Source organism: Osmerus mordax, chromosome 7 (genome assembly GCF_038355195.1).
Source record: "Osmerus mordax isolate fOsmMor3 chromosome 7, fOsmMor3.pri, whole genome shotgun sequence".
Classification (NCBI taxonomy): domain Eukaryota; kingdom Metazoa; phylum Chordata; class Actinopteri; order Osmeriformes; family Osmeridae; genus Osmerus; species Osmerus mordax.
The window spans coordinates 5265362-5292559 of record NC_090056.1 but is presented as its reverse complement, the minus strand read 5'-3'; the positions used below and the strand labels follow the sequence as shown (position 1 = coordinate 5292559).

Genomic DNA, 27198 nt, shown 5'->3' with positions numbered 1-27198 from the left:
AAGACTTTTGAGTAAGGGGAGTGCCGAACATGTTCTGTTGCCGTTTGACTTAAACAGCTGAGGAGTTGTTGTTAGCTACTCACACTAGTGTCTCGGGTACAGTAGGCTACAGCGTTGCAGTGAGCTACACTGGTTTGAAACCACAGGTAATGGTAATTTCACCAACAAATCGTTTACTAATGTCAGAATAAATCCTACAACGAAAATGTATATGTGAGGAATGTTTATTTTAACGATTGAAAACAGATACATCATAGACCACTGTAGTATGTGTTGCCCGGGCAACACAGGCTAATGTCATGATGCTAATATGTCAGTGAAATAGTAGACTACTGTTTCCGAAAGTAGATGTACTTCCTTAATAATATCAGCTTATATTGTACATTACACATCACAATTGTGTGTCATATCACAAAGTAAAATGAGTAAATATTTATCACCCTGGCCTCTTTGTTTGTGGCGTTTCTGCAGCTGCCTTGCAGTAAAGCTATAGTTAGCCTAGCTATCCCCCAAGTTAACAGATGCCAAACGAATGTTCTGCCAAAGGTAGTCACGCGTGTTTTCGTTACATTATTGCAGACCGGTGTAAAAATTGACCTAATCTCTATGATTTAAACGTCATTTTAAGTTTTTCTCTTCTCATGATATTTTCAGGCATTTAGCCTACTCATATTGCATTCATTCATGAATAAACAACCCCTTTGAAGATTATTCTACGACGTTACCCGGCAGTAGAAGATGGAATCGCAATTCAAACGGTACCATCTGCTAACTGAAAATATGCCCCCCAAAACGTAAATAAGCTTGACATTTATTTAGTGGAAAATTGCTCATTCATAAAAAGCTCACTGGTAGCGATCATTGTCAGTAACAACGCAAAATGCGATATAGCCCTGTGTTGAGAAGCTGCCCCGGTAAATTGTACTACTACGGTACAGTACTAGGCTACTGCTGTGTTCGTCTTGGTAGCGATTGCGTTGGTTGAATTGGATTTAACGTTCCGTTGTACGGTTTAGGCTGAAATTAATTATTTTCATGAACAGATTGACAACGTTTAGGCTGTGGCAATGAAGTTCAGGTTAGTAGTTAGATAGACTTTTGATTTAAGTAAGGGGAGTGCCGAACATTTTCTGTCGCCGTTTGACTTCCTAAACAGCTGTGTACTGTAGCTAGATGTTTTTGTAGTGTGTCTCGCGTAAGCTACAGCGTTGCAGTGAGCTACACTGGTTTGAAACCACAGGTAATGGTAATTTCACCAACAAATCGGTTTCTAATGTCAGAATAAATCCTACAACGAAAATGTATATGTGAGGAATGTTTATTTTAACGATTGAAAACAGATAACGCTACATCATAGACCACTGTAGTATGTGTTGCCCGGGAAACACAGGCTAATGTCATGATGCTAATACTTCAGTGAAATAGTAGACTACTGTTTCCGAAAGTAGATGTACTTCCTTAATAATATCAGCTTATATTGTACATTACACATCACAATTGTGTGTCATATCACAAAGTAAAATGAGTAAATAGTTATCACCCTGGCCTCTTTTCTTGTGGCGTTTCTGCAGCTGCCTTGCAGTAAAGCTATAGTTAGCCTAGCTATCCCCCAAGTTAACAGATGCTAAACGAATGTTCTGGCAAAGGTAGTCACGCGTGTTTTCGTGACGTTAGTGACGCAGTGACGTTAGTAACGTCAGTGACTGTGGCTAGCAAATTAGCCACCGTTAGCTTCACTTTTCGCCACAAAAACTTAATTTAAGCTTAAACCATGCAACTGAACGTAAATTCCAATAGAAGCAACTCAATCGCTACCAAGACGAAACTTTTGACACCTACGTTGTCTATGTAGGCCAAGTATTTACTGAGTTTTAGGGGGGCAAAAAGAAATAAAAATAAAAATAATAATAATAATAATATATATGTGAGAGAACAAAGGTTGTGCTCTCGCCGAAGGCTTGAGCACACCCAATAAGGACACCAGATACATTTACATTTACATTTACATTTATTCATTTAGCAGACGCTTTTATCCAAAGCGACTTCCAAGAGAGAGCTTTACAAAGTGCATAGGTCACTGATCATAACAACAAGATAGCCAAAAAACATCGCGAGTAGCCAAAACATGAAGCACACATTGTGAACAACCAAATACAAGTACAGATATACAAATGTGTCCGTAACATCAGGGCATGGCGTGACAGGAGGAGCAAAACATTTGCTACCTTCCAGGGGCGGTTCTAGAGGGGGGGGGGGCAGTGCCCCTGTGACAACAAGCTTGGACCCCCTTGTGACCCCCCTACATGTAGAGTCTTAGTAATTATAAACATGGCATTTTGCCTGTGAATGTGTGAAGAGATGAAGAAAACTATTTGACAACAATAATGTTTAATGTAACTGGCCCCTTTAACAGTACAACTGGTCCCAGCTCCAACTTCCAATCTAGGAAGTTCCCCATCCAAATGATGACGGCATCAACATCCACCATGCTCGTAATGAGGCCTGGACTTTGTCGTCCGTACATCCGTATGTTCTTTTGTTCTCCATGTTGAAAAGAAGAAAGAACCCATCTTCACCCCATGCATGGCCAGGGATATGGGCAGGAAAGCGATCTGTTCTGCATGTTTTTTATGTGTTTTGACGTGTGTTTGCTGCCGCAGAATAAAAAATATTGCGGTTGACACATCGGTTGATGCACTCAAATGCTTATGCCAGTACTCGACTAATCAGAAAGGTTCAGCGCTGTAAATTCCTAATTACAGTTGAAAAGTTCCTGCGGTTGAAACGCTGGCTTGCGAGTTGGGGGTCATGGTGTTTCCCAGCACAGTGTTGTTTAGAGAGTTGTTCAAACGCCTGTTATTATTCCACCACCACAATTGACGTTGGATGAACAAAAGTGTCGGATGATAATTATTCCTTCTTTTGTTTCAACTCTTTCAGGTGTTTAACGATCCAATACATGGGCTTGTGCCAATGCACCCTTTGCTGGTCCGCATCATAGACACACCCCAGTTCCAGAGACTTCGCTACATCAAGCAGCTTGGAGGGGCCTGCTACGTCTATCCTGGGGCGACCCACAACCGCTTTGAGCACTCCATAGGGTAGGACATTCAAATGTTTTGGCGATGATACTGGACGATTTAGGTCTTGTTTTGTGGTAACTGGTTGTGTGTGTGTGTGTGTGTCGGTCTAGAGTGAGTCACCTGGCAGGGAGACTGGTCAAGGAGCTGAAAGAGCGGCAGCCAGAACGTCTCATCACTTGCAGAGACTTCCTCTGTGTGCAGATTGCTGGCCTCTGCCACGACCTGGGTGAGGGAAACACACACACTCAACCTTGTACACTCACTATGAACTGAACTGCAGAGTTCCATTTCAAGGTGTGGCAGAAAGTGGTGAGAATGAAATGTTGTTTTCACTCACTGTCTTTCCCACTGGGTCATACAAGACTCTTTCTGACTTGAATACGTTTTCCTCACCTGTGAGGAAGCTCATGTTGTTTCTCAAGATATATCTATTCCACTTTCTCTCACACGCATACAAATACACTCATGTGTTCCATCTTGACTTAACAATCTCTCTTTCTGTACCTCCAACATATATATATTTTTTACCAGGACATGGCCCTTTCTCCCATTTGTTTGATGGGATGTTTATCCCCAAAGTCTGTCGTGAAAGTGAAAATAAAAAGGAAAAAGAAAAAGAGGAAGAAGTGAAAAGTAGAAAGAAGATGGAAAAATGGAAGGTAAAAACAGTTCTGTCTCCCTTTCTCCATCAAAACCCTCCAAATCAATATTTATTATAATACACAGGCAAACATTGAATGCACTGGCTTTATTTGTGTGTCCTGTTGTTGTCAACTGAATAGTTCTTTAAAGCCAGTGATTCCCAGATGTTTCATAATGACTGAAGCAATTGCAAACGTCTGGTCTTCTTTGAAAATGGGTGAAATAGCCTCTGCACTATTATTTTAGGTCAGATATATTTGCATTCACAACAACAAAATGTGATCCATTTCAAGTTAGGACAGGGATCCAGTCCCATAATGCTAACCTGATTAGGTGAAGGAAACCATTCTGCTTTGGTTCTTCTGTATTTTGGTTGTCATGGTGAAGGACTGAACAAAAAAATACATTTGTCTTTACAAATGTATGTCGGTAAGAAGTGTGTATGTGCATATGGCTCCAATTAATTCACCAGAATCTTCTTTTTTTCAGCACGAGGATGCGTCCGTGGCCATGTTTGACCACCTTGTCAAGCAAAATCATTTGGAGGAGATGATGAAGCAGCATGGTCTGGTCCTGCCTGAAGACCTGGACTTCATCAAGGAACAAATTGCTGGACCGATTGACAAAACCCCTGGGAAGGTAACAGTGACAGCAGTCAGTTTCGTTACAATACATTTAGTCAAAAATAGGAACACTTGAATGATTATTAAGATAATAATACACATCCTGTCCAAACTGGTAAATATTTAGTGATTTTAAGTGAAAAACGTTTATAAACGTGGGTGCATCTCTCTCTTCTCCTACTACTCCCTTCTTCCCCTCTCGACCACAAGGTTCCTATCTAGGAATACATAGGCTTGTTAATTATACAAGTTAACATGAGCCAAAACAGGGTTGAATGGCCCTTAATTGAATGGGATCAGTTTGATCCAATTAAATGTTTAACGCCTCTTTGTACATGATTGATATAATTTCTTTTGACTTCTTATTTTAATGGCCTTTCTTGATTTAATGGGTAACTGGGTGAACACAATATTAACATGATCATGTTTTCAGTGTCCTTGACACATGGTCAAGGACACATGGTCGTTTTGACTCCAGGCTGTTTTAGCTGTATAAAACAGGAACTATCAACATTTTACAAACATTTGTTTTGGTTGTTTTGGATGATTCTCGATATTCTGAAGTGGAATTGGGTATTCTTACTCAGTCCTCCAATAGTGAGGGGGGAAACCAAGGCAACCACAAGACAAGGAGAAGCAACACATTTAGGACTATTATTATAATGTAATTTATCACCCAACCACTTAGCACTCACAAATTCTCTTCCACACGCGAAAGAAAACAGCACATAATTTTAATAGTCTCTTACTCTTACATTCTGTAGCTCTGTTTGATTGTAGCTCTCTATGACAGTATGACTGGTCAACTTTCAGAATTTTAAATTTAGTTTGCCCTCCATATCACTGTCAATTAAATCAACCTAATGCATACTAGCTATGTTCTATTATGTAGACATAACTTTAATAAATGAGTGACATATAGAACTATGAACAAATCTATTGCTCACTTTATTCAAAGTATACTGAAACACAACATCTGAAGAGGCAAAAGATTTAAGGGAAATTAAACAAGTGTAGGCTATCAGCTGGCCATTTTTCTAGACACACTGTCAGCCTAATTTGCCCATAATCAGTCTCAAGACACCCCACAGAGGTCAATGAGCATTGCTTTCTGCTGTTTCCAGTGGACTTACAAAGGCAGACCATTGGAGAAGTCCTTCCTGTATGAAATCATAGCCAACAAGAGAAACGGTGTTGATGTTGATAAATGGGACTACTTTGCCAGGTATGTCATGCTTTCAACAACTTGTTTGTCAAAGTTGTTCTTTGAAATGGCATTCCTAAACATGTTCTTATACATTTTCTTCTGTCCAACATACAGGGACTCTTACTACCTAGGTCTTCAGAGTAACTTTGACCATGACCGCTTTATCAACTTTGCCCGAGTCTGTGATGTGGAGGTGGATGGGAAGAAGATGTTGCAGATCTGTGCCAGGGACAAGGTGCTACTTGTAGCCAGGCAAACCCTTTATCTTCAAATAGGGTATGACTTCTAAAGGTTCACTTTACTGATCTCTCTCAATAGGAAGTGGACAACCTGTATGACATGTTCCACACCAGATTCAGCCTCCACAGACGAGCCTACCAGCACAGAGTGGTCGAAGCCATTCAGCTCATGTGAGTATTGTACAGAAGGGGCTCACATACAGCTTCATGTGGGAAGTCAAATGTATCAATAGAGGGTGGAGACCACCGTTCAATCAATCAATATTTATAGAGCATGTTTAAATACAACCATGGTTGAACAAAGTGGTAAAATAAAAGTTCACTCTTAGATGTAATTGCTACATTGTGACTCAAATGTTTTCTTGTCACCATCAATTTGCTTTGGCTCTCCAGGATCGCAGACGCCCTTGTCAAAGCAAATAAAAACATCAAGATTGAAGGCTCTGGGGGGGAAATGTTCAGAATGTCAGACACCATAAATGACATGGAGGCCTACACTAAACTCACAGGTTCAGACTAGCCTCATGCTCTCGTTACATTTTCTCAAACGTGTCGGGGATAACACAAGAGGTCAACCAAAACCTGTCTCTCTCCTCATGTAGACCATGTGTTTGAGCAGATCCTCTACTCCTCCTCTTCTAAGCTGGCTAAGGCAAGAGAGATTCTAAAGAGAATCACCTGCCGACGTCTCTACACGTGTGTTGGCGACACTCGAATGAAGGTCTCAAAGGTATGTGGGGGTATAAAGGTAATGGGTTCAGTTTGGTCATCATTCATTTTAAGACAGAGGAGTAGCAATGTCTCATTTCCAGGACCAGTTCAAGGTTTGGGCACGTGAAGTGGCAAGTCAAGGGAATCTGGATGCAAATGACTTTGGACGCAGCGTAAGTGTCCAGACTTTGGCCCTTTTTATAAACATTTGAAAACGTGTACTGCATTGCTCTACATGTCTTTATTAGTGGAATGTTTGCTATTTGCAAAGTTATATAGTTCCTTATCATAATGTTGGTAGTAATTTATTACCTTGAGATGTGAAGAATATATGTTCAAGTATTCTAGGTCTGAGGACCTGGATCTTTTATCACTCAGCCTATGATTTTACCTGTGTAAAACTGCCTCAGGTCGTCACAATGGGCTATGGGATGAAGGAGGACGACCCCATTGACCAAATGCGCTTCTACAAAAAGGACAACACTACCAACGCTTTCAAAATCTCTAAGGATCAGGTCAGACCAATGCTGATGTCAATAGAACCTCCTACCACTCACTTCTATGGTTAAATGTACAGTATTGAACGTACTGGAACACTTGAGTGCAGAACTACTGAAAGACATGTTCAAACCAACTGTAACCTCTACTAGGTGTTATACCTCAGGCCAGAGAGCTTTTCACAGCATCAGATCAGGATCTACTATAAGAAGGAGACTGATGAAGAGACTATAAAGGCCATTAAGGGACACTGGAGCATCAAATTAACAGAATCACAGGTAAGTGAATCTGTAAATGAGTCAAACGAAAGTACTTTATTTCATACTGCACATATTTCATACTGTACATATTTCATACTGCACATATTTCAATACATAAAGTCCCTCATAATAACACAACAACACAAAGCTGTCTATGAAGTTTCAGAAAAGTTTATGAAACCAGAAGCAGATTGTTTGTGCATGCTGCTATGACCCAAACAAAACAGAAGACTTCCCTGTAGGCCGATGGTTCTCAAGCTTTGATAGCAGTGGTACTTTGACCTCAGACCACTGTAGAAATGTTGGCAGATATTAGCCAAATGTATGAAGTCAGTAACACAAACAATGAGATTGTTAGGTAGGTAGTGTAGCTAGCTAGAATGCTTGGTATCATGGTTTCATATTCATTAACATGACCCACTTTTTAACCCCAGGAGGAACCCCAGGAGGAACCCCAGGAGGAACCCCAGGAGGAACCCCAGGAGGAACCCCAGGAGGAACCCCAGAATTCTGCCAGACCAGAAGATCAGGAGAACCAATGAATAAAGAAACAGAAAGTCTGAGTGTTCTTCCCAGAGAACCTTCTTCTCAAATGATTTAGCACAGTGATATTTAGTAGGTGTCTAATGAGCATTGTGTTGTGTAACAGATGTGTAACTTGTGTTATTGTTAAACTGCTATGCTTCTTGGAACTGCACCCAAGACTTTCACCCACTGGTGCACTTGTGTACATGGTTAAGTGACAAAACGGATTTGATTTGTTTTAATGGAGATGATGAAGTTATTAAAAAATGTCACTGAGTCAGCCCTGTTCAAACACTTAATTCACTTTCTGCCTTTTCTTCAATCACTGAATTGTCGTCTCTTTCATGTAGTTAACATGATTTTTATGTAAAAAAAACCTTGAGATTTAAGAATGGTTTATTGTTAGATGAAAATGAATTGGAATGCAAGCATCAAAAATGTTTCTTTATTTTTGTGTTTCTTGGGCGTAGAAGACATGTTGATTCTGTCTGGGATTTGAAACCAAGTTAACATAATCGTAGCCTACATATTTAACATTGACTATTCAAATATTTTAATGGATGTGGTAGTGGGCTGAGTCTGTCAATAAGTTATTCCAATGACTGTTTACCCTGCGTGTCATTTTAGTGTTTAGTTTAAGTTTGTCTCCCTCTACAGGATGAGATAATGGCCAATAGGCCCAGGTGTGGCTTACTGAGTGCAAAAAGCTGTTCTTGCAGATTAGTTCTTGGGATCCTGATTTCATTCCACATTTGTTAATTTTTTTTGTACCTGTCTTTTAATCTTGAACATGAAAACTGAATAAAATATTAAAAATACATTTTGGGTTTTCAACTACAACAATTGTGGACATTCCACTTCTTGAGCCCCAGCAATGACATGGCACGTGCAAACATTATGTACGAGAGCAGGAAACCCTTTGGTCAGATACCAACGGGAAACAGTTGAAAATGGCACACCTGGTGATAACCAGGGGTAAGTGGATGATAATGTTGGTATTGTAACACAACCTCCAACTAACCAATGTAATTTCACATTGATTCATCCAGTTGACATGCTTTAGTTAAATGAACAGTGAATCAGCAGAACCTCTCTGCCCAGGTGTCCAAGCTCCTGCCTGAGAGGAGCAACTCATCCGGGTCTACTGTAAGCAGACTGATGAGAGGAGCAACTCATCCGGGTCTACTGTAAGCAGACTGATGAGAGGAGCGTGGAGGCTGAAAAAGAAGCACTTTGTCCAATGGTGCATGGACATGAACTTCACCAAACCACAGGTGGGTGAGGCAGTCCAGACAATTCCATTGTATTTAACCCTAACCCTCTACATGTACTACTTGTTGGGATCTTTACAAACCCTCCGATAATCCACTCCAAATACAGCACACGCTGTTAAACGCTGTGGATGGAAGTTGAACTTGTTGTAGTCTTTGTGGAAAGTCGATTCCAGAATGTGACATCACTGCTGAAACAAAGGAGACACTCTCCTGAGAATTAAGCAGCTCTTCAACCACCAGTCATTGTACGATATGCCTGCAGCAGACCAGCCACTGAATTGCCTCTAAACATTTTTACTCTGCTGTCTTTTTGTGTGTCTGTGTGGCATGTAGAAATCACTGGTTTTGTGGCTTCAGTAGTTGGACAAAAGTTTGAATGTCTGGTACATATTTTTAAGAACAAAAAAACTCACACTGGACGCAATGTTAGGAGTCTTCATATTCCACAATGGATGTAATTTATTTATACTGTAACACGATAACACTATAGTTCGGCTTATGAGAACATTACCTCTCTAGATTTTAATATCTCAGCAACCTATACTTTTTTTGTTGAAAAGAGGATGATCTACTTTATCATAGATTGACAATTGACAATTTTGTTTTGTTTTTCTTGTACTGTATGAAACCAAGCTCTAACTATAATGGGGGAAAAAGCATTGTTAAGTTTGTATGAGTTGAGGAGGGGAGTCAGCTCTACATAGTTTGCCTTTACCCCCTTCAACGGCTAAATTCTTCTCTGTGAGCTTTCACCCTTTTCAAGTTGATGCTGAGCTTAGGAGGGATAGTGGAAAGTTAACATTCGAAGACAGAAGTTCACCGTCATGAATCGGTCCAGACTCCAGGATGTGTTGCAGCCAGGCATGTTCTACGGAAGATCTGATCGTCTTAGAAAGGGGTGTGTGAAATAAAAAGTTTTGCAAACGGCATGGTAGTCATCATTTCGTCAAAAACGTTATTTTGACTGTAATGCAGGATAACTCATAGACCTAAGAGTTTATTTTAATGTTGTACAACAATAAGGCTATTTGTTTTAGTGAACGATTAGTAAATTATTTGTGAATGTATCATTATGTTATGACTTTACCTGGTGAGGCACATTATTATTAACAAATGATTAAGTACCGTCTCTATGAGGTGATGGTTGTTTAGTATTGGTGCTGGACAGGGCACAGACCAGCCACACGGTAGTTCCGTGGAACAGTTGCACAGTGACTAATAGGTCAGATATACGTAGCTGCTGAAAGAGGGGTAATTCAAGTAGTGCTGCACGCAAATATCAGAGCACCAAAAACTGAAATGGCGGTATCCGTTCACTTGTTCTCCATGTTCTGCTTAAACCCCGTAGTTCCAGATTCATCTCGTAGTCCTAAAGTGGCTCAGTCCAGTTGCAGATATCTGGAAGCTCATCATGCACCATTATTGTAAAGTGTTACCAAAGAAGTGTGAAGGAATGACATCTATACTGCTAATCAATGCTGCTACAACAATCAATATCTCAAGTATACAAAATGTGTCATGCTTAACACGAAAACATATATATCTAAATGTGTTCAATTGCTTTAATTAAGAACAGATGAACTTCTGCAACAGGATGCCTCTAAGTCTGTGGAGAGTAACCCATGTCATGTTGAATGGAACTTTTGGTGTGAGAAGGAATGCTGAAAGTCAGCACACACTGACTGGGGAGGCTAAATGGTGGTGCCCAGCGACGGGTTTGAGCACAATGGGGCCTCTCAGCTCATGGGAGTAAAAGTGTCAACATGAGAGATAAGGTGATGCTTTGGGCTGTGGAGGATGCAACCCTCTGCTCTTGAAAGTCCCACCTTTGGATATACAGCCCACCCTCGGATGCCCCGTTCCCTTGGAGACTCAGGACCCACCTTCCCCTTTCTCTCTGATCACCAGGACCTTGGGATGGTCTGCCCCCTTACCTTGGAGACTCTGCCCCCCCTCCCCCCTGTCCATCATCAGACCTTTGGGTCTTGTTTGCCCCCCCCTTCTCAGAACATCATCAGACCCTTGGACTGCCTACCCTGAACATCCTGGACACCTAATAGAATGTCCACATCCCCTCCCCATGGTCTTCTGACCAATCACCTAACAAACACCTCCCTCTTGTGGGGGGTACAAGACCTGTCTCCCCATAATTTGGACTGTGCAGAACTCACTCTGACTTCTGACAAGTCTGTTCTCACAGAGGCCTTTGTCTACTCTACTCTATGAAGCGAGACTGGTGACATTGACTGGTATCACCGATCTAGATTTAGACACCATGGTGTGTTGTATTCATTGTTTAATTGCATCATTTCTTATCAATAAACTACAAAGAACTTGGTCTGGCATTTAACCTGGTATTCTTCTCCTCCTGATTTGAACGACAACAGAAGCCCTAACCACGTAGCCTAACCAAAAACAGCCCGAAGCTAAATACCCCATCGAGCGCTCGTTCCTAACATAAAGTGTTTCCAGAGATAAGTCGCCACGTGATTGCAATGTAGCCTATCATGGGCAGATTACCTTTCCCCTCGTCACTGGGTGAGGAACAAAACGAAACAAAAATCACTATACCGAAAACAGCAACAAAGAATACACAAGGACAGATCGTAGCCTACCGGGAAACTGCACAAATACGAAAGTTTCCATTCACGCAGAACAGCCAACGGTAGCACAGAACAAACGCGGTATGGGTAACAAGTCGACAAACGAACGGAAGACAGGTGAAGCCTGAATGGGAGACGGACAGACATCTGATTGGAGGAGTACATGCGCGTTGTGACAATGATTGGGGTTTGACAAGCCAATCACAGAGGGACACTTGAAAAACGGCGTGACAGGAGGAGCAAAACAATTGCTACCTTCCTGTTTTTGTTTCGGATAAGAGGCTACACCTTTTTCGAGTAGATCGGGACTTGTAATCGGGACTGTATCCGACCTCCTCTTCATATGTGGCATGACGAGGGCATGCCCCAGCTGTCTCAGGTAGATTCGGCGACGTCAGCCATGTTCTGGAATCTTCCAATCTGGGAAATTCCCCATCCAAATGATGACGGCATCAACATCCACCATGTTCGTAATGAGGCTTGGACTTTGTAGTCCGTACATACGTATGTTCTTCTGTTCTCCATATTGAAAAGAAGAAAGAAGAATTGATCTTTAATCGTAATGCGATTGAACACACACGTGTTCAGGGAGCAGTGACACCGATATTCTTTCTCTGTCATTTCCCATCGTGTTGTAGGCTACTTCCTCTTGAGGGCAGCCATGAGCAGTGATTATCCATCGAATTAAGGCTGCCATATCTAGCCAAAGTCCGATCTGTTCTGCATGTTTTTATGTGTTTTTATGTGTGTTTGCTGCCGCAGAATAAAAAATATTGCGGTTGACATATCGGTTGATGATGCACTGGAAACGCTTCTGCCAGTACTCGACCAATCCAAAAGGTTCAGCGCTGTAAATTCCTAATTATAGGTGAAAAGTTCCTGCGGTTGAAACGCTCGCATGCGAGTTGGGGGTCATGGTGTTTCCCATCACACAGTGTTGTTTAGAGAGTTATTCAAAGGTCTGTTATTATTCCATCACCACAATTGATGTTGGATGAATAAAAGTTATAATTAAAAGTGAAAAATTCTAATTATTCCGTCTTTTGTTTCAATCTTTCAGGTGTTCAACGATCCCATACATGGGCATGTGGAAATGCACCCTTTGCTGGTCCGCATCATTGACACACCCCAGTTCCAGAGACTTCGCTTCATTAAGCAGCTTGGAGGGGCCTGCTACGTCTATCCTGGGGCGACCCACAACCGCTTTGAACACTCCATAGGGTAGGACATTCAAATGTTTTGCCAATGATACTGGACGATTTAGGTCTTGTTTTGTGCTAACTGGTTGTGTGTGTGTGTGTGTCGGTCTAGAGTGAGTCACCTGGCAGGGAGACTGGTCAAGGAGCTGAATGAGCGGCAGCCAGAACTTCAAATCACTTGCAGAGACTTCCTCTGTGTGCAGATCGCTGGCCTCTGCCACGACCTGGGTGAGGGAAAAACACACACTCAACCTTGTACACTCACTATGAACTGAACTGCAGTTCCATTTCAAGGTGTGGCAGAAAGTGGTGAGAATTAAATGTTGTTTTCACTCACTCTCTTTCCCACTGGGAAGACTCTTTCTGACTTGAATACGTTTAAGCTCATGTTGTTTCTCAAGATATATCTATTCCACTTTCTCTCACACACATACAAATACACTCATGTGTTCCATCTTGACTTAACAATCTCTCTTTCTGTACCTCCAACATATATATTTTTTTTACCAGGACATGGCCCTTTCTCCCATTTGTTTGATAAGATGTTTATCCCCAAAGTCTCTAGAGGAAAGACATGGAAGGTAAAAACTGTTCTGTCTCCCTTTCTCAAAACCCCAAATCAATATTTATTATAATACACAGGCAAACATTTATGGGAATGCACTGGCTTTTTTTGTGTGTGCGTCCTGTTGTTGTCAACTGAATCGTTTTTTAACCCTTGTGTTCTCTTCGGGTCATTCTGACCCATCAGTCATTGTGACCCACCGTCGTATTGCGACAACTTTACTGCATACAAAAACAAAGTGAAGAATTTTCTTTTAACTGTTGGGCTGTCTCAGACCCTCCACATTGCGAAGGTTAAAAGATAATTATTTTTATTTGTTTTTGTATTGGGTAAAATTGGGTAAACACAACGATGGTTCGTTATGAACCTTTGGGTCATGTGACCCGAAGGCAGCACAAGGGTTAAAGCCAGTTCCTAGATGTTTCATATTGACTTAAGCAGTTGCAAACATCTGGTCTTCTTTGAAAATGGGTTAAATTGCCTCTGCACTATTATTTTAGGTCAGATATATTTATATTCACAACAAAATGTCACCCATTTCCAGTTAGGACAGTGATTCATTCCCCTAATGCTGTTTAGGTGCAGGAAACCATTCTGCTTTGGTCAATCTGTATTTTGTTTGTCATGGTGAAGGACTGCATAAAAAAATAAATTAGTTTTTACAAATATATGTCTGTAAGATGTGTATATGTGCATATGGTTCCACTTTGTTCACCAGAATCTTCTTTTCTTCAGCACGAGGATGCGTCCGTGGCCATGTTTGACCACCTTGTCGACCAAAATGAATTGAAGATGGAGCAGCATGGTCTGGTCCTGCCTGAAGACCTGGACTTCATCAGGGAACAAATTGCTGGACCGAATGACAGAATCATTCAGGAGGTATCAGTGACAGTGACAGTTTCGTTACAATAAATATAGTCAGAAATAGGAACACTTGAATGATTATTAAGATGATAATACATGTCCTGTCCAAACTGGTAAATATTTAGTGATTTAAAGGTCCCATGACATGAAAACTTTACTTTAGGAGGTTATTTAACATTAATATGAGTTCCCCTATCCTGCCTTTGGTCCCCCAGTGGCTAGAAATTTCGATAGGTGTAAACCAAGACCTGGGTACTCTTCTCCGCCTTTGAGAAAATGAAGGCTGAAACGCTCGGTTTTGAAAATGTCCCTGTTGTGACGTCACAAGAGTGAAGGTTACCTCCCCTTTTCTCTGCTTTTCCCGCACAGAGAATTTGGCCCACCGATGAGAAAATGAGCTACGACCGTGCAAGTGCGATATTGTTTTTTCCTCGAGACATCATGGCTTGCTAACGACTGAAGCATGGCAGTTAGCCCCGCCTCTCTCCTCCTCATAGCATTTAAAGCTACAGACACAGAAACGGCACGTCCTGAGGAAAGCTCATTGTGGGACTGCTCGTAGTGGCTGTAATTCTGCACCAAGGCTGAATTTTGGGAAAGAGACTTCAGATACAGTATTAGTGGACCACTAAGGCTTATATAAAAGCATCCAAAAACAGCATGTCATGGGATCTTTAAGTGAAAAACGTTTATAAACGTGGGTGCTTCTCTCTCTTCTCCTACTACTCCCTTCTTCCCCTCTCGACCACAAGGTTCCTATCCAGGAATACATAGGCTTGTTAATTATACAAGTTAACATGAGCCAAAACAGGGTTGAATGGCCCTTAATTGAATGGGATCAGTTTTATCCCATTAAATGTTTAACGCCTCTTTATGCATGATTAATATAATTTCTTTTAACTTCTTATTTAATGGCTTTTCTTGATTTAATGGGTAACTGGGTGAAAACAATATTAACATGATGATATGTTTTCAATGTCCTTGACAAGGACACATGGTCATTTTGACCCCAGGCTGTTTTAGCTGTCTACAACATAGGAAATATCAACATTTTACAAACATTTGTTTTGGATGATATTGAGGTTTCAATAACTTGCAATTTTCAATCTTCAAAAAACATCCCTATGTTTTAGGGCCCTAACTTAACATAAACATTCCTGTAGTGTTCCGAGAACAACTGATAGTTTCCGCAACACATTTCTGACTCATTATTATTATTATTGTCATTTATCACCCAACCACAACACTCAAAACAAATTCTCCCACACGAGAGACACAAAGAAAACAGCACATGTATAGAAAATGAATGGTCTCTTACTCCTACATCCTGTAGCTCTGTTTGATTGTAGCTCTCTATGACAGTATGACTGGTCAACTTTCAGAATTTTAGATTTTGTTTTCCCTCCATATCACTGTGTCAATTAAATCAACCTAATGCCTAGTTAGCTATGTTCTATTATGTAGACAACACTTTCATAAATTAGTGACCTTTAAAGATCTATAAACACACTTTATTCAAAGTAGAGTGAAACACAACACCTGAAGAGCCTAATTAGCCAATAATCAGTCTCAAGACACCCCACAAAGGTCAGTGAGCATTGCTTTCTGCTGTTTCCAGTGGCCTTACAAAGGCAGACCAGTGGAGAAGTCCTTCCTGTACGAAATCATAGCCAACAAGAGAAACGGTGTTGATGTTGATAAATGGGACTACTTTGCCAGGTATGTCATTCTTTCAACCACTTGTTTGTCAAAGTTGTTCATAGGTCTCTGAAATGGCATTCATAAATATATTCTTATCAATTGTCTTCTGTCAAACACACAGGGACTCTTACTACCTAGGTCTTCAGAGTAACTTTGACCATGACCGCTTTATCAACTTTGCCCGAGTCTGTGATGTGGATGGGGAGTATCAGATCTGTACCAGAGACAAGGTGCTACTTGTAGCCAGGCAAACCCTGTATCTTCAAATAGGGTATGACTTCTAAAGGTTCACTGTACTGATGTCTCTCTCTCAATAGGAAGTGGACAACCTGTATGACATGTTCCACACCAGATTCTGCCTCCACAGGCGAGCCTACCAGCACAGAGTGGTCAATCTCATTGAGCTCATGTGAGTATTGTACAGAAGGGGCTCACATACAGCTTCATGTGGGAAGGGCAAATGTATCAATAGAGGGTGGAGACCACCGTTCAATCAATCAATATTTATAGAGCATGTTTCAATACAACCATGGTTGAACAAAGTGGTAAAATAAAAGTTCACTCTTAGATGTAATTGCTACATTGTGACTCAAATGTTTTCTTGTCACCATCAATTTGCTTTGGCTCTCCAGGATCGCAGACGCCCTTGTCAAAGCAAATGAACACATCAAGATTGAAGGCTCTGGGGGGGAAATGTTCAGAATGTCAGACACCATAAATGACATGGAGGCCTACACTAAACTCACAGGTTCAGACTAGCCTCATGCTCTCGTTACATTTTCTCAAACGTGTCGGGGATAACACAAGAGGTCAACCAAAACCTGTCTCTCTCTCTCTTTTTCATCCTCTCTCTCTCATGTAGACCATGTGTTTGAGGAGATCCTCTACTCCTCCTCTCCTGAGCTGGCTGAGGCAAGAGAGATTCTAGAGAACATCACCCACCGACATCTCTACAAGTTTGTTGTTGACTCTCGAAGGGAGATCTCGCAGGTGTGTGTGGGGTATAAAGGTAATGGGTTCAGTTTGGTCATCATTCATTTTAAGCCAGAGGAGTAGCAATGTCTCATTTCAGGGGTGTCGTTAGACCCTTTTTTTATAAATCTGCTGTGCCCCAGTAAAATCTAAAGTTTGAGTTTTAACTATTTACTTTTAGTCCGTGCATTAATTTAGATTGATAATTCCGAAAAAAATCAATGCAGTATCCCAATCAACGCTTGTAAGATTAAAGCAGTTTAAAATGCACGCAGAATTCCATGTTAGCGCACTCTTATGAGCTTGCCAAATAGCCACTGCAGCACGCACACAGAAGTCCAGGTGTCGGACTCGGCACACGAGTCAGAATTGAGGTAGGCTAAGAAAACATTACAAAACTAAAGATAGTTTCTAAATGATAGGCCTCCAGATAATCTCATTTTGACTAAAACATAAAAACAATATTACACAAAGCTCAAAAACAGTTTTTGTGCTCAATGAATGCGAAAAAATGTGTGCTCTCGCATTAACTATTGATGTCCCTGCCAAAGTTGATTTGCGTCCCTGAACTGTGGGTTAAGCAAGGGGAGTTTCTATAGCCGAGTATTGCATTGTGCGCAGCACGCTTGGAAGAAAAAAAAAGGGATATGAATAGGGGCCTGTGCCCCAGTAGAGTTTTATGTCTAACAACACCCCTGTCTCATTTCCAGGACCAGTTCGAGGACTGGGCACGTGACGTGGCAAGAAGCTGGAACCTGGATGCAAAGGACTTTGTACGCAGTGTAAGTGTCCAGACTTTGGCCCTTTTAAAAAACATTTGAAGATGTGTACTGCATTGCTACAAATGTCTTTATTGGTGGAATTCAGTCTCTTTGCAAAGAGTTCATTAAAACAATGTTGGATGTCATTTATTACCTTGAGATGGGAAGAACGTTTAAGTATTCTAAGTCCTAAGTCTGAGGACCTGGGTCTTTTATCACTCAGCCTATGATTTTACCTGTGTAAAACTGCCTCAGGTCATCAAAATGGACTATGGGATGAAGGAGGACAACCCAATTGACCAAATGCGCTTCTACAGTAAGAAGGACCCAACCAAAGCTTTCAAAATCTCCGATGACCAGGTCAGAACCATGCTGATGTCAATAGAACCTCCTACCACTCACTTCTATGGTTAAAGTATTGAATGAACTAGAACACGAGTGTGGCCCTACTGAAAGACATGTTCAAACCAACTGTAACCTCTACCAGGTGTTATACCTCAAGCCCAAGAGCTTTTCACAGCAACAGATCAGGATCTACTATAAGAAGGAGATTGATGAACAGACTATGGATGCCATTAAGGGCGACTGGCGCAGCAACTTCCCCAAACCACAGGTAAGTGAATTTGTAAATTAGTCAAACAAACATACTTTATTTCATACTGAACATATTTCATACTGCACATATTTCAATACATATAGTCCCTCATAATAACACAACGACACAAAGCTGGCTATGAAGTTTCAGAATAGTTTATGAAACAAAGCCTAGCAAACCAGAAACAGATTATTTGTGCATGCTTCAATGACCCAAACAAAACTGTTCCCAGTCAGAGATGTGCCTGGGTTTTGCCAAAAGACTAAATCCAAAAAGCACTGTTCTAGCTATTAAGCCTCCAATGAAATGCACATGTGATCAGGGGCGGACTGGCCACAGGGGGAATCCCCGGTGGTCCGATGGGGTTGGGATGGTCCAAAATACCGGCCCACTTCCATCACCAACTGGCCCTCCCTCTGACATTGCCGGCACCTCCAACTATTTTCCATATTACACAGCTTAAACAAGTATAATATATAAATTTGCCTTGCCTTCTCAACATTTGCGTCACTCGCTAGCAGACAAAGTTGTTTTTGAGAGTGAGAGCATGTCATCGGCACCAAAATGTAAAGGTGGAGCTGAAAAGCTCAGGGAGAAAAAGAAAAGATGTCTGGAGGAAGGTGCATCAAAATATAAAAAAATCTCTGATTTATTTGGGAAACCACCGACTGGTGACAGTGATACGACGGTAAGTTGTGGCGTTGACTTGGCCAAGAGCCAGTATAATTTTATTCCATGTGTCCATCCAGGCAAATTGCTTGATCCAAATGTTATTTAAAACAAAAACATATATATGATGTAATTTCTTTGTAATCATCCAAAATAATGTTAAGTGTATGGGTATTTTTCCAAGTAGGCCACTGACTGGTCGATACGTGCAATGCATTGAGTGGGCCGCGCGCCGTGTACTGAGTGGGCAGCGCGCCGTGTACTGAGTGGGCCGCGCGCCGTGTACTGAGTGGGCAGCGCGCCGTGTACTGAGTGGGCCGCGCGCCGTGTACTGAGTGGGCCGCGCGCCGTGTACTGAGTGGGCTGCGCGCCGTGTACTGAGTGGGCAGCGCGCCGTGTACTGAGTGTGCGACGCGCCGTGTACTGAGTGGGCAGCGCGCCGTGTACTGAGTGGGCCGGTCTGACAGTAATTCCCGGGCCACTTTTTTCCCCCAGTCCGCCCCTGCATGTGATTAATAAAAGTACATCTCATTTGTACCCTTCTCAGGGGTGTGGCCTATTTAACTTTTACTTATTGCTTTTCCTTTGTCAAATCCACATATGGCAATCCACATGATTGAACTAAACATGGTGGTACATGGCAGTGTCCTTTGTAGGTGTTTCAGAAATCAAGTCCTGAATGTGAAGGTGAACGTGACTTTGCATCGTGCACACACAAAAGATGTCCACAATTTCAGTTAAATGCAAATGTCTCTGCTATTTTTGAATATACAGTATCTGTTATTGGTGTACTGATTAACAACAAATGAACCTGGTGGTTAATGACAAGTTACATTCAGTAGTTTATTCCAAATTTGGAATATATATAATATAACATATAAATCTATTATAGTGGACATAATAGGTTCTACTTTTTGTTGCTAATGTGAAAAGAGGCATAACAAGTTTCAGAATGTTTGGATATATGGCATGGAAATGGAAAGACTTTACAGTGAGGTAAACACAAGATGCACTGTATGTTTTCTTGCAGACTAATAAAAAGCATTTTTTACAATAACCTTTACTCAAGTGGAGAGACTTCCCTGTAGGCCGGTGGTTCTCAAGCTGTGGTAGCAGTGGTACTTGGACCTCAGACCACTGTAGAAGTGTTGGCAGATATTGGCCAAATGTATGAAGTCAGTAACACAAACAAATAATGAGATTGTTAGGTAGGTAGTGTAGCTAGCTACAATGCTTGGTACCATGGTTTCATATTCATTAACATGACCCACTTTTTAACCCCAGGTGGAACCCCAGAATGAGTGCTGACCAGAACAGAAGATCTGGGGGTTATTCCAGAAAGTGGGTTCAACAAACTGTGAACCTAAGCCTGAACTTGGAGTTGATTTACCATAATATGGGAAACTCCGACTTTTCGGTTCCAGAAAAGCTGATTTAAATTAGGTAAATCAACTCAGAGTACGTCCACTCTGAGTTAAGCGCGGGCATGAGAACTTTTAAAAGCCAACGTCAATAGAACTCAGATACTAGGATCCACCATGGCACCTGACGCCAAAAAACATTTTCCTACTGCACCACACTTAAGATAGAAGCGTTAATACCTGTTTATGTTGAATCTGAGCACATATTCTGGAAAAATGCAACACGACTGTTGCAACGTAGGAGACAATTGGTGTGGGAAACAATTGCTGGCCGAGTCAATGCATACATTTGAATGCAGTAGCAGTCCATACATTGAACTACACTGTCTGTTAATATTACAGGTGAAAAAGTGGTGGACTTAATAAAATAGCATGTAGATGTGTAACTTGTGTTATTGTTAAACTGCTGTGTCTTGGAACTGCACCCAAGACTTTCACCCACTGGTGCACTTGTGTACATGGTTGAGTGACAAAACAGATTGGATTTGTTGATATGTCGAGATGTAAAAAAAGTCATCCCTGTTCAAACTTTATTCACTTTCTGCCTTTTCTCCAACACTGAGTTGTTGTCTCTTTCATGTAGTTAAGATGATTTTTATGTTAAAAAAACTTTATATTTAAGAATGGTGCATTGTTAGAAGAAAATGAATTGGAATGCATCAAAAATGTTTCTTTACTTTTGTGTTTTTTGGGTGTAGTAGACATGTTGATTCTGTCTGGGATTATTCAAAAATTTTAATGGATGTGGTAGTGGGTTGAGCCTTTCAATATGTTATTCCAATGACTGCTTACCCTGTGTGTCATTTTAGTGTTTAGTTTAAGTTTGTCTCCCTCTACAGGATGAGATAATGGCCAATAGGCCCAGGTGTGGCTTACTGAGTGCAAAACTGCACATTAGTTCTTGGGATCCTGATTTCTTTTCACATTTGTTTTTTTTCTTTCTGTACCTGTCTTTTAATCTGGAACATGAAAACAGAATAAAATGTACAAAATACATTTTTGATTATCAATAGTCATTGATCCATCCACAATCATGATTTGGAACTGTCCTATGTCTCTTCTGTCATTGGCTCCCCTGCATAGCAGCTGTCTAGCTGATATATCTTTGTGTGTGTGTGCGTGACTGTCTTAACAGTGGAAAACTACTTCAGTTTGGAGTGGAAAGATACAATATGGAGTTTGACCTTGGTTCCAACACAACATGGAGTTTGACATCTGTTTAGCTTACTTGCTAAGTGAAAAATATCAACAATTGTGGACATTCCGCTTCTTGAGCCCCAGCAATGACATGGCACATGCAAACATTATGTACGAGAGCAGGAAACCCTTTGGTCAGCTACCAACAGGAAACAGTTGAAAATGGCACACCTGGTGATAACCAGGGGTAAGTGGGTGATAATGTTGATCTCGTAACTCAAACTTCAACTGCCCCCTTACAACATCCACTTACCCCTCCCACCCCTTCCACATCATGTGCCGTCTTTCACTTTAATAACACATACTGCTAACACTTAATTCCATTTAATGATATAGCAATTCCTATGTACCAACAATGTTCAAAAAAGGATGTTGCTATGTAGTTACATGGTAGGTGATATGAAGTGTTTACAATGTTTTCTATTTCATAGATTCAAATCATGGCATGCATACACAGGCTAGTGGCCTCCAATGGGAGGTAACCTGAGGTTAGACAGGCCCATCTCAACTTTAGTGACCACCTTCTTCCCTTTTTGAAAGATGGTTTAATCATAATTCTGCCAAATAATTATGCATAATTCATAATTGAGCCAAAATATCATTCACCGTCACCAAGCACACCTTGAGCAGAGTCCGTTTATTCCTGATAATACATGCACCTTTTTTCCAACAATAAGATGCTAAATAAATCTTTTTTATAGAACTTCTATCCCTTTTCTTAAACCCTCCTGTTGGTTACACTCTTAGCTCCTCATCTCACTGACATCAGCTGAGCTGTACCTAAACCCAACAAGGAAAATGTATCTTATTTAGTGCTGCTTTATTGGAGTGGCTTGCAGTACATGCCTATCACCACTAGAGGGTGACAAGTCGTAGGGGATCGCTCCTGTCCCAGTCTGTCAGGTTCTCTGCTGTCTCTGGCCTTCCTCTGTCCGGTCCCACTGATCTAACGTGACTGCTGGTGCCGTGCTGTGCAGAACACAACACGTATGTAGAGTCCACCGCTCCTAGTCTCACCTCTGAGAGGAAGAGAGGAAAGTGCAATTGGGACACTTTGTTTAGCATCAGTTTTCATTTGGTTTCAGTCAGTGCGGTTATAAAACTGCACTGACCGTTGCGTCAAGCGTTTGGTCCACAGCAGCCTTGATGTTCACAGAACGGACGACAAGCTCACCGGTGCGGTACTGAGATATATGGTTAAGTAATAATCCTACTGTAAAAGGATCACTTTTCATATTCTTTAGGATCCTTTCCTATGGCCTTCTCTGAAATGAGCACATTTGTTTCCCTGATTGAAGGGAAACAAAGGAAGGATTTCTAATTCTTTGTACAGGAAGGCATTTCCAAGATGCCACCTCACTGTGCCACAGTTGCTCCCTATCTGACATGACACGCAAAATGGCCATGCTGCACACGTCTTCTCTGCCCCTGGAAGACCCCCTCCACATAAACATGCTTTGTACCAGCAGCACCAAGGCCAACTGCCTGCTAGTATTTTTATAATCTTCATCCTCCCTGACCTGTTGCTCCCTCTTGGCGCCAGTGGTCTCAGCCCCCTGTTACACACACACACACACACACATGCCCCAGCAGCCCAGTGCACTCCCCAGCCCCTCCTTGGATAATTGAGACCAGCTGTTGCAAGGTGCCGTGCCTCGACCCTGCACCCTCCTCGCTCCTCCCCCTCCTGCTGCACTTGCCTTTCTGTCCCGCTGGTATTTGCAAGCCCCCTCCCTCCTCTCTCCCACTCACCCCTCCACACCGCATGTGAGGCTCTGTCCACGCATTGATTGACAGAGGATCGTAATCTTTATTTTTTTCAATCCGGCTTGCTCCTTTCACGACACTCAAACACCCACACAAACGCATTTGTCTACCTTTTTTTGTGTGCACGTGAGTGAATGAATGAATGAAAACCTTTATTGCCTCGAGGGAAATTTGTTCTGCACCAAGAGCTTGAAAACAGAGATACTTTCAACACTGCAGACAGGACAGTACAGTGGACATAACATCATTTTACTGGCAAGTATAGAGTGACACTTCATCTTACCCATCTCCTTTTCTATCTCACTCTCCTCTCTTTCTCTCAGTACGTTCCCATCCTGGTGATGACGGGGGTGGGGGGAACCCTTCGGGCCCTGACACCAGTGGGCCAGTGGTGACAACCAGCTCTCCTGCCCGGCCCGGTGGATGGAATGCAGGATGAGTGTTTGGGAGAGGTGGGAATGACAAGGGAGTAGGACAGGCATGCCTCACTCTCTTTTCCAGCTGGTCCTCAGGGAGCAGAATGACTGTGTGTGTGTGTGCGTGTGTGTGTGTGTGTGCGTGTGTGTGTGTGTGCGTGTGTGTGCGTGCGTGTGTGTGTGTGTGTGTGTGCGTGTGTGTGTGCGTGTGTGTGTGTGTGGGTGTGTGTCATGGCCTCTCATTAGGGGGTTAGACGTTGCGGCTCCAGACCCCCATGGTAGGATTTCTTGGTGAGTCTGTGGTGATCCGGCCACTTTGATGCCCTCCAAACCCTGTACCCCCCACCGGGAGGTTAATGAGGGCCCTGGGTGATCATCAGGGAGGTGTGTGTATGTGTGTGTGTGTGTTTGTGTGTCTGGTGTTGGGATTCGGAAGTAAAGACTAAACAACCAAAGATAAAGAGACCAGAAGACAGAACAAGGCATTCATGTCGTAAAATCCCCTGTTTCTGTATTATCAGTTAAAGGAAACTGTCAACTGGTAAATATTACTTTGACTAAATGAGCTGTGCTTGAAAGGAAAGGAGAGGTAGTACGAACTAAGGACAAGTATTTGGGTCCCCTAACCCCTCCTGTTTCCTTCTCTCTCACACACACACACACACACACACACACACACACGCAAAACCACACATGCTCTCACTCAGTCACAGATGTAAATGCCCTGAAATGGTCCCTCCTTGAGTTACAGAATTGGTCATTTACGTAACCCTGGCTCACCTAGTCTGTGGACAGAGATGGATGGTGAGTCGGTAGTTTCTTGTCATCAGGGGATGGGTGCTGCAAGCCCAGGCCCAGCACAGAGAAGCACGGCCCCTCCAAAGCAGGTGCTCTCCTTCTTTCTCTTCTACTCTGTCTTTCAGTTCAACTTGTTTTGAAAGGAACCCCCCCTTTCCCTCACATCTCTCTCCACACCTGTTAAAGTGTGAAGGGCTTTTGCTGAGGGGCAGGGGGTGGTGGCGAGGTGGTAAGGTTGGGGGGCAGGGCAGTAATTGCTTTCTTAGTACACTCTTTACCTCCACCCCCTCTCCTCCCCTTATCCCCCCCCCCCCACACACACACACACCTCCCTCTTTGATGTCAGATGTCAGAGCCAGGCTGATTAGCTGTTTGTTGCTCATTTAGCACCACTGCACTAGGGGCGCGAGGAGGGGGGAGGAGGAGGGAGAGGGTTAGGAAGAGGCCAGCCGGGTGAGTGAGCGCGTGTTCCCGGGAGAAACGTTTGGCCGAGTCTGTTTGAGAGTTGTTGTGAAACACTCAGAGCACCTCTGTGTCGGAGACACGTGCAGAATAAACAGGCGACTGGGTGGTGGAGCCCAATACACTGAAGATGAATCCACTCCCGGAAGCTTTACATAGAATATGCAGAAACACGACAGGACACACAAGTTATATACAGTAAATGTTTAAAGTACAAAAATGTCTTGGTTTTTCCATGATGACTCTCCATTGGGATTCCCGGACAACTCTAAATGTCCTTAGAGAGGTGAAAAGATCCTTGACAGCCTTTGCAATCTAGCCATGCTGTGCGTAACAGTCCAGACCTCCAGGGGGCCTGCCTGGGGTGGGTTCAGCCCTCCAGAAGGAAGAGCCATATTGGGTCTTCTGGAAGCTCTTAGTCCCCTCCCTGCCGTCATCATGACGTGGGCCAAGATTTACCCAGCTGTTTGGGATCTGTGTGTGTGTGTGTGATGTCCCTGGTAGGAACAGCACTACCTGCAATGGAGCCATGTACGAGAGAGAGAGAGAGAGAGAGAGAGAGAGAGAGGGAGAGAGAGAGAGAGAGAGGAGAGAGAGAGAGAGAGAGAGAGAGAGAGAGAGAGAGAGAGAGAGAGAGATGGATAAATGGAGAAAACAAGTTGATGACCTGGTCTCCTCTCTCGTTCCGTTTTTGTATGGCTCAGCTTAACCTTTGAGATTCCTCATGAAACGTAACGACGTCATGGTGATAGTGATTGTCATGCCATGTGATTGACAGGCTGTCACATGTACCAGGGCCCTGGTCTCTTCTCCTGCTCATTGCATTGACTAAAGTGTGTGCCATTCAATCAAACCAGCATGCTGCTTCCACAGAGCAAGCAAAAAATAATTTCTTAATTTTCTTCTTTTTTTTTTTGTCAAAAAGGCAGACAACAGACAACATGGTAATTACGCGTGCCGAAGGTTTAGTGTGGGGAAGTCTGTCATGGATAAATAAACATGAATAATACTGGGTGGGTTAACCTCAGTTGTGGTGTGGAGGGGTGAGGGGAGAGAGGATCTGAACATATGGGTTCTAGGTGGCATCCCAGCGCTGGGAAGGATGTTGTTACATCTGGAATGGCTTTATGTGGAGACACGGGGCCTTTGTGTGTGTGTGTGTGTGTGTGTGTTTGTGTGTGTGTGTGTGTGTGTGTGGAAGGGTTGGTGGCACCATGCTGTCTATGCAGTCGTGTGGGAATCTTCTTGGCACTGACGGGGGCTGTTTTCTTTTGGGTTCAAGAAAACAAGCTGTCAAGTAATGACTTCAGTGTGTGTGTGTGTGAGTGTTTGTGTTTGTGTGTGTGTGTGTGTGTGTGTGTGTGTGTGTGTGTGTGTGTGTGTGCGTGTGTGTGTGTGTGTGTGAAAGAGAGAGAGAGACAGTTTGGTACATTAAGCAAATTGGAGAAAATAGTTACATCAGTGCAGCTGGCCTTACACTACATATTAGTGTGTGTGTGTGGCGTGTTGTGCTGTGTGTTGTGTCGTGAGATTCAACCACCTTCAGTGTGTGTCTAGCTGGGCCCTGTAGCTGGTAATCTGAGCACTGAGATTAGAAGAGTACAAAAGAATGTATTTGGTTGAGCTGGGGACAAGTCCAAGAAAGTCTTCAAACACACTCCCAAACACACTCCCTTTCACACACACACTCTGCTCACACACAAACACATGCACACTCTCACTTTCCCAACTCTCTCACTCTCTATATGAGGTAGTTGTTGTTGTTAGGAGTGAAGAATATAGACATGTAAATATGTCTATAGAGATAGAGAGAGAGAGTATGTCTGTAGAGATAGAGTTTTCAGACAGTCCCATCTGTCTAGTCTGGATGGAAGTCTGTGTGTCTGAGTCATGGACAGACAGTTTGGGGGATGGGAGAAGAGGTTTGGGGGGGCAACATCATTTAAGGATACCTGAGAGAGACACATGGACACAGGGTTAGGTTCGGTCCTCTCTTGAAGCGCAGAGGTGGAATGGCATAAGTTGATTGGATACAGATATGGGGGGGGGGGGGGGGTGGAGGTAGTGAAGGGCAATGTTGTGGGGGGGGCTGGGGGTGGAGAAGGGAACAGAGTTCTGGTTTCAGGAGGACAGCTGTGAGGGACAC

General features: G+C 42.6%; 2 protein-coding genes and 1 long non-coding RNA gene across 3 annotated transcripts; all 3 read left to right on the top strand.

Annotated features, from left to right (window-relative positions):
- The first annotated feature begins 2844 nt into the window (after positions 1-2844).
- LOC136946552 (deoxynucleoside triphosphate triphosphohydrolase SAMHD1-like) lies at positions 2845-8625 on the top strand. The gene is made up of 13 exons (XM_067240929.1): positions 2845-3101; positions 3194-3309; positions 3615-3742; positions 4215-4364; positions 5473-5573; positions 5670-5790; positions 5874-5965; positions 6188-6303; positions 6397-6524; positions 6607-6678; positions 6916-7020; positions 7156-7281; positions 7758-8625. Exons 1-13 carry the CDS (start codon positions 2974-2976, stop codon positions 7803-7805), a joined length of 1431 nt encoding a protein of 476 aa, XP_067097030.1. The 5' UTR covers positions 2845-2973; the 3' UTR covers positions 7806-8625.
- A 380-nt stretch (positions 8626-9005) lies between these two features.
- Positions 9006-10871, top strand: LOC136946557 (uncharacterized). The gene is made up of 3 exons (XR_010876913.1): positions 9006-9066; positions 9837-9960; positions 10639-10871. It is a non-coding gene; the product is annotated as an uncharacterized lncRNA (long non-coding RNA).
- A 1024-nt stretch (positions 10872-11895) lies between these two features.
- LOC136946553 (deoxynucleoside triphosphate triphosphohydrolase SAMHD1-like) lies at positions 11896-21408 on the top strand. The gene is made up of 14 exons (XM_067240930.1): positions 11896-12624; positions 12726-12886; positions 12977-13092; positions 13375-13445; positions 14165-14308; positions 15912-16012; positions 16116-16224; positions 16312-16403; positions 16627-16742; positions 16857-16984; positions 17677-17748; positions 17983-18087; positions 18215-18340; positions 20276-21408. The coding sequence occupies exons 1-14, from the start codon at positions 12580-12582 to the stop codon at positions 20297-20299; spliced, it is 1410 nt and encodes a 469-aa protein (XP_067097031.1). The 5' UTR covers positions 11896-12579; the 3' UTR covers positions 20300-21408.
- Positions 21409-27198: the final 5790 nt, after the last annotated feature.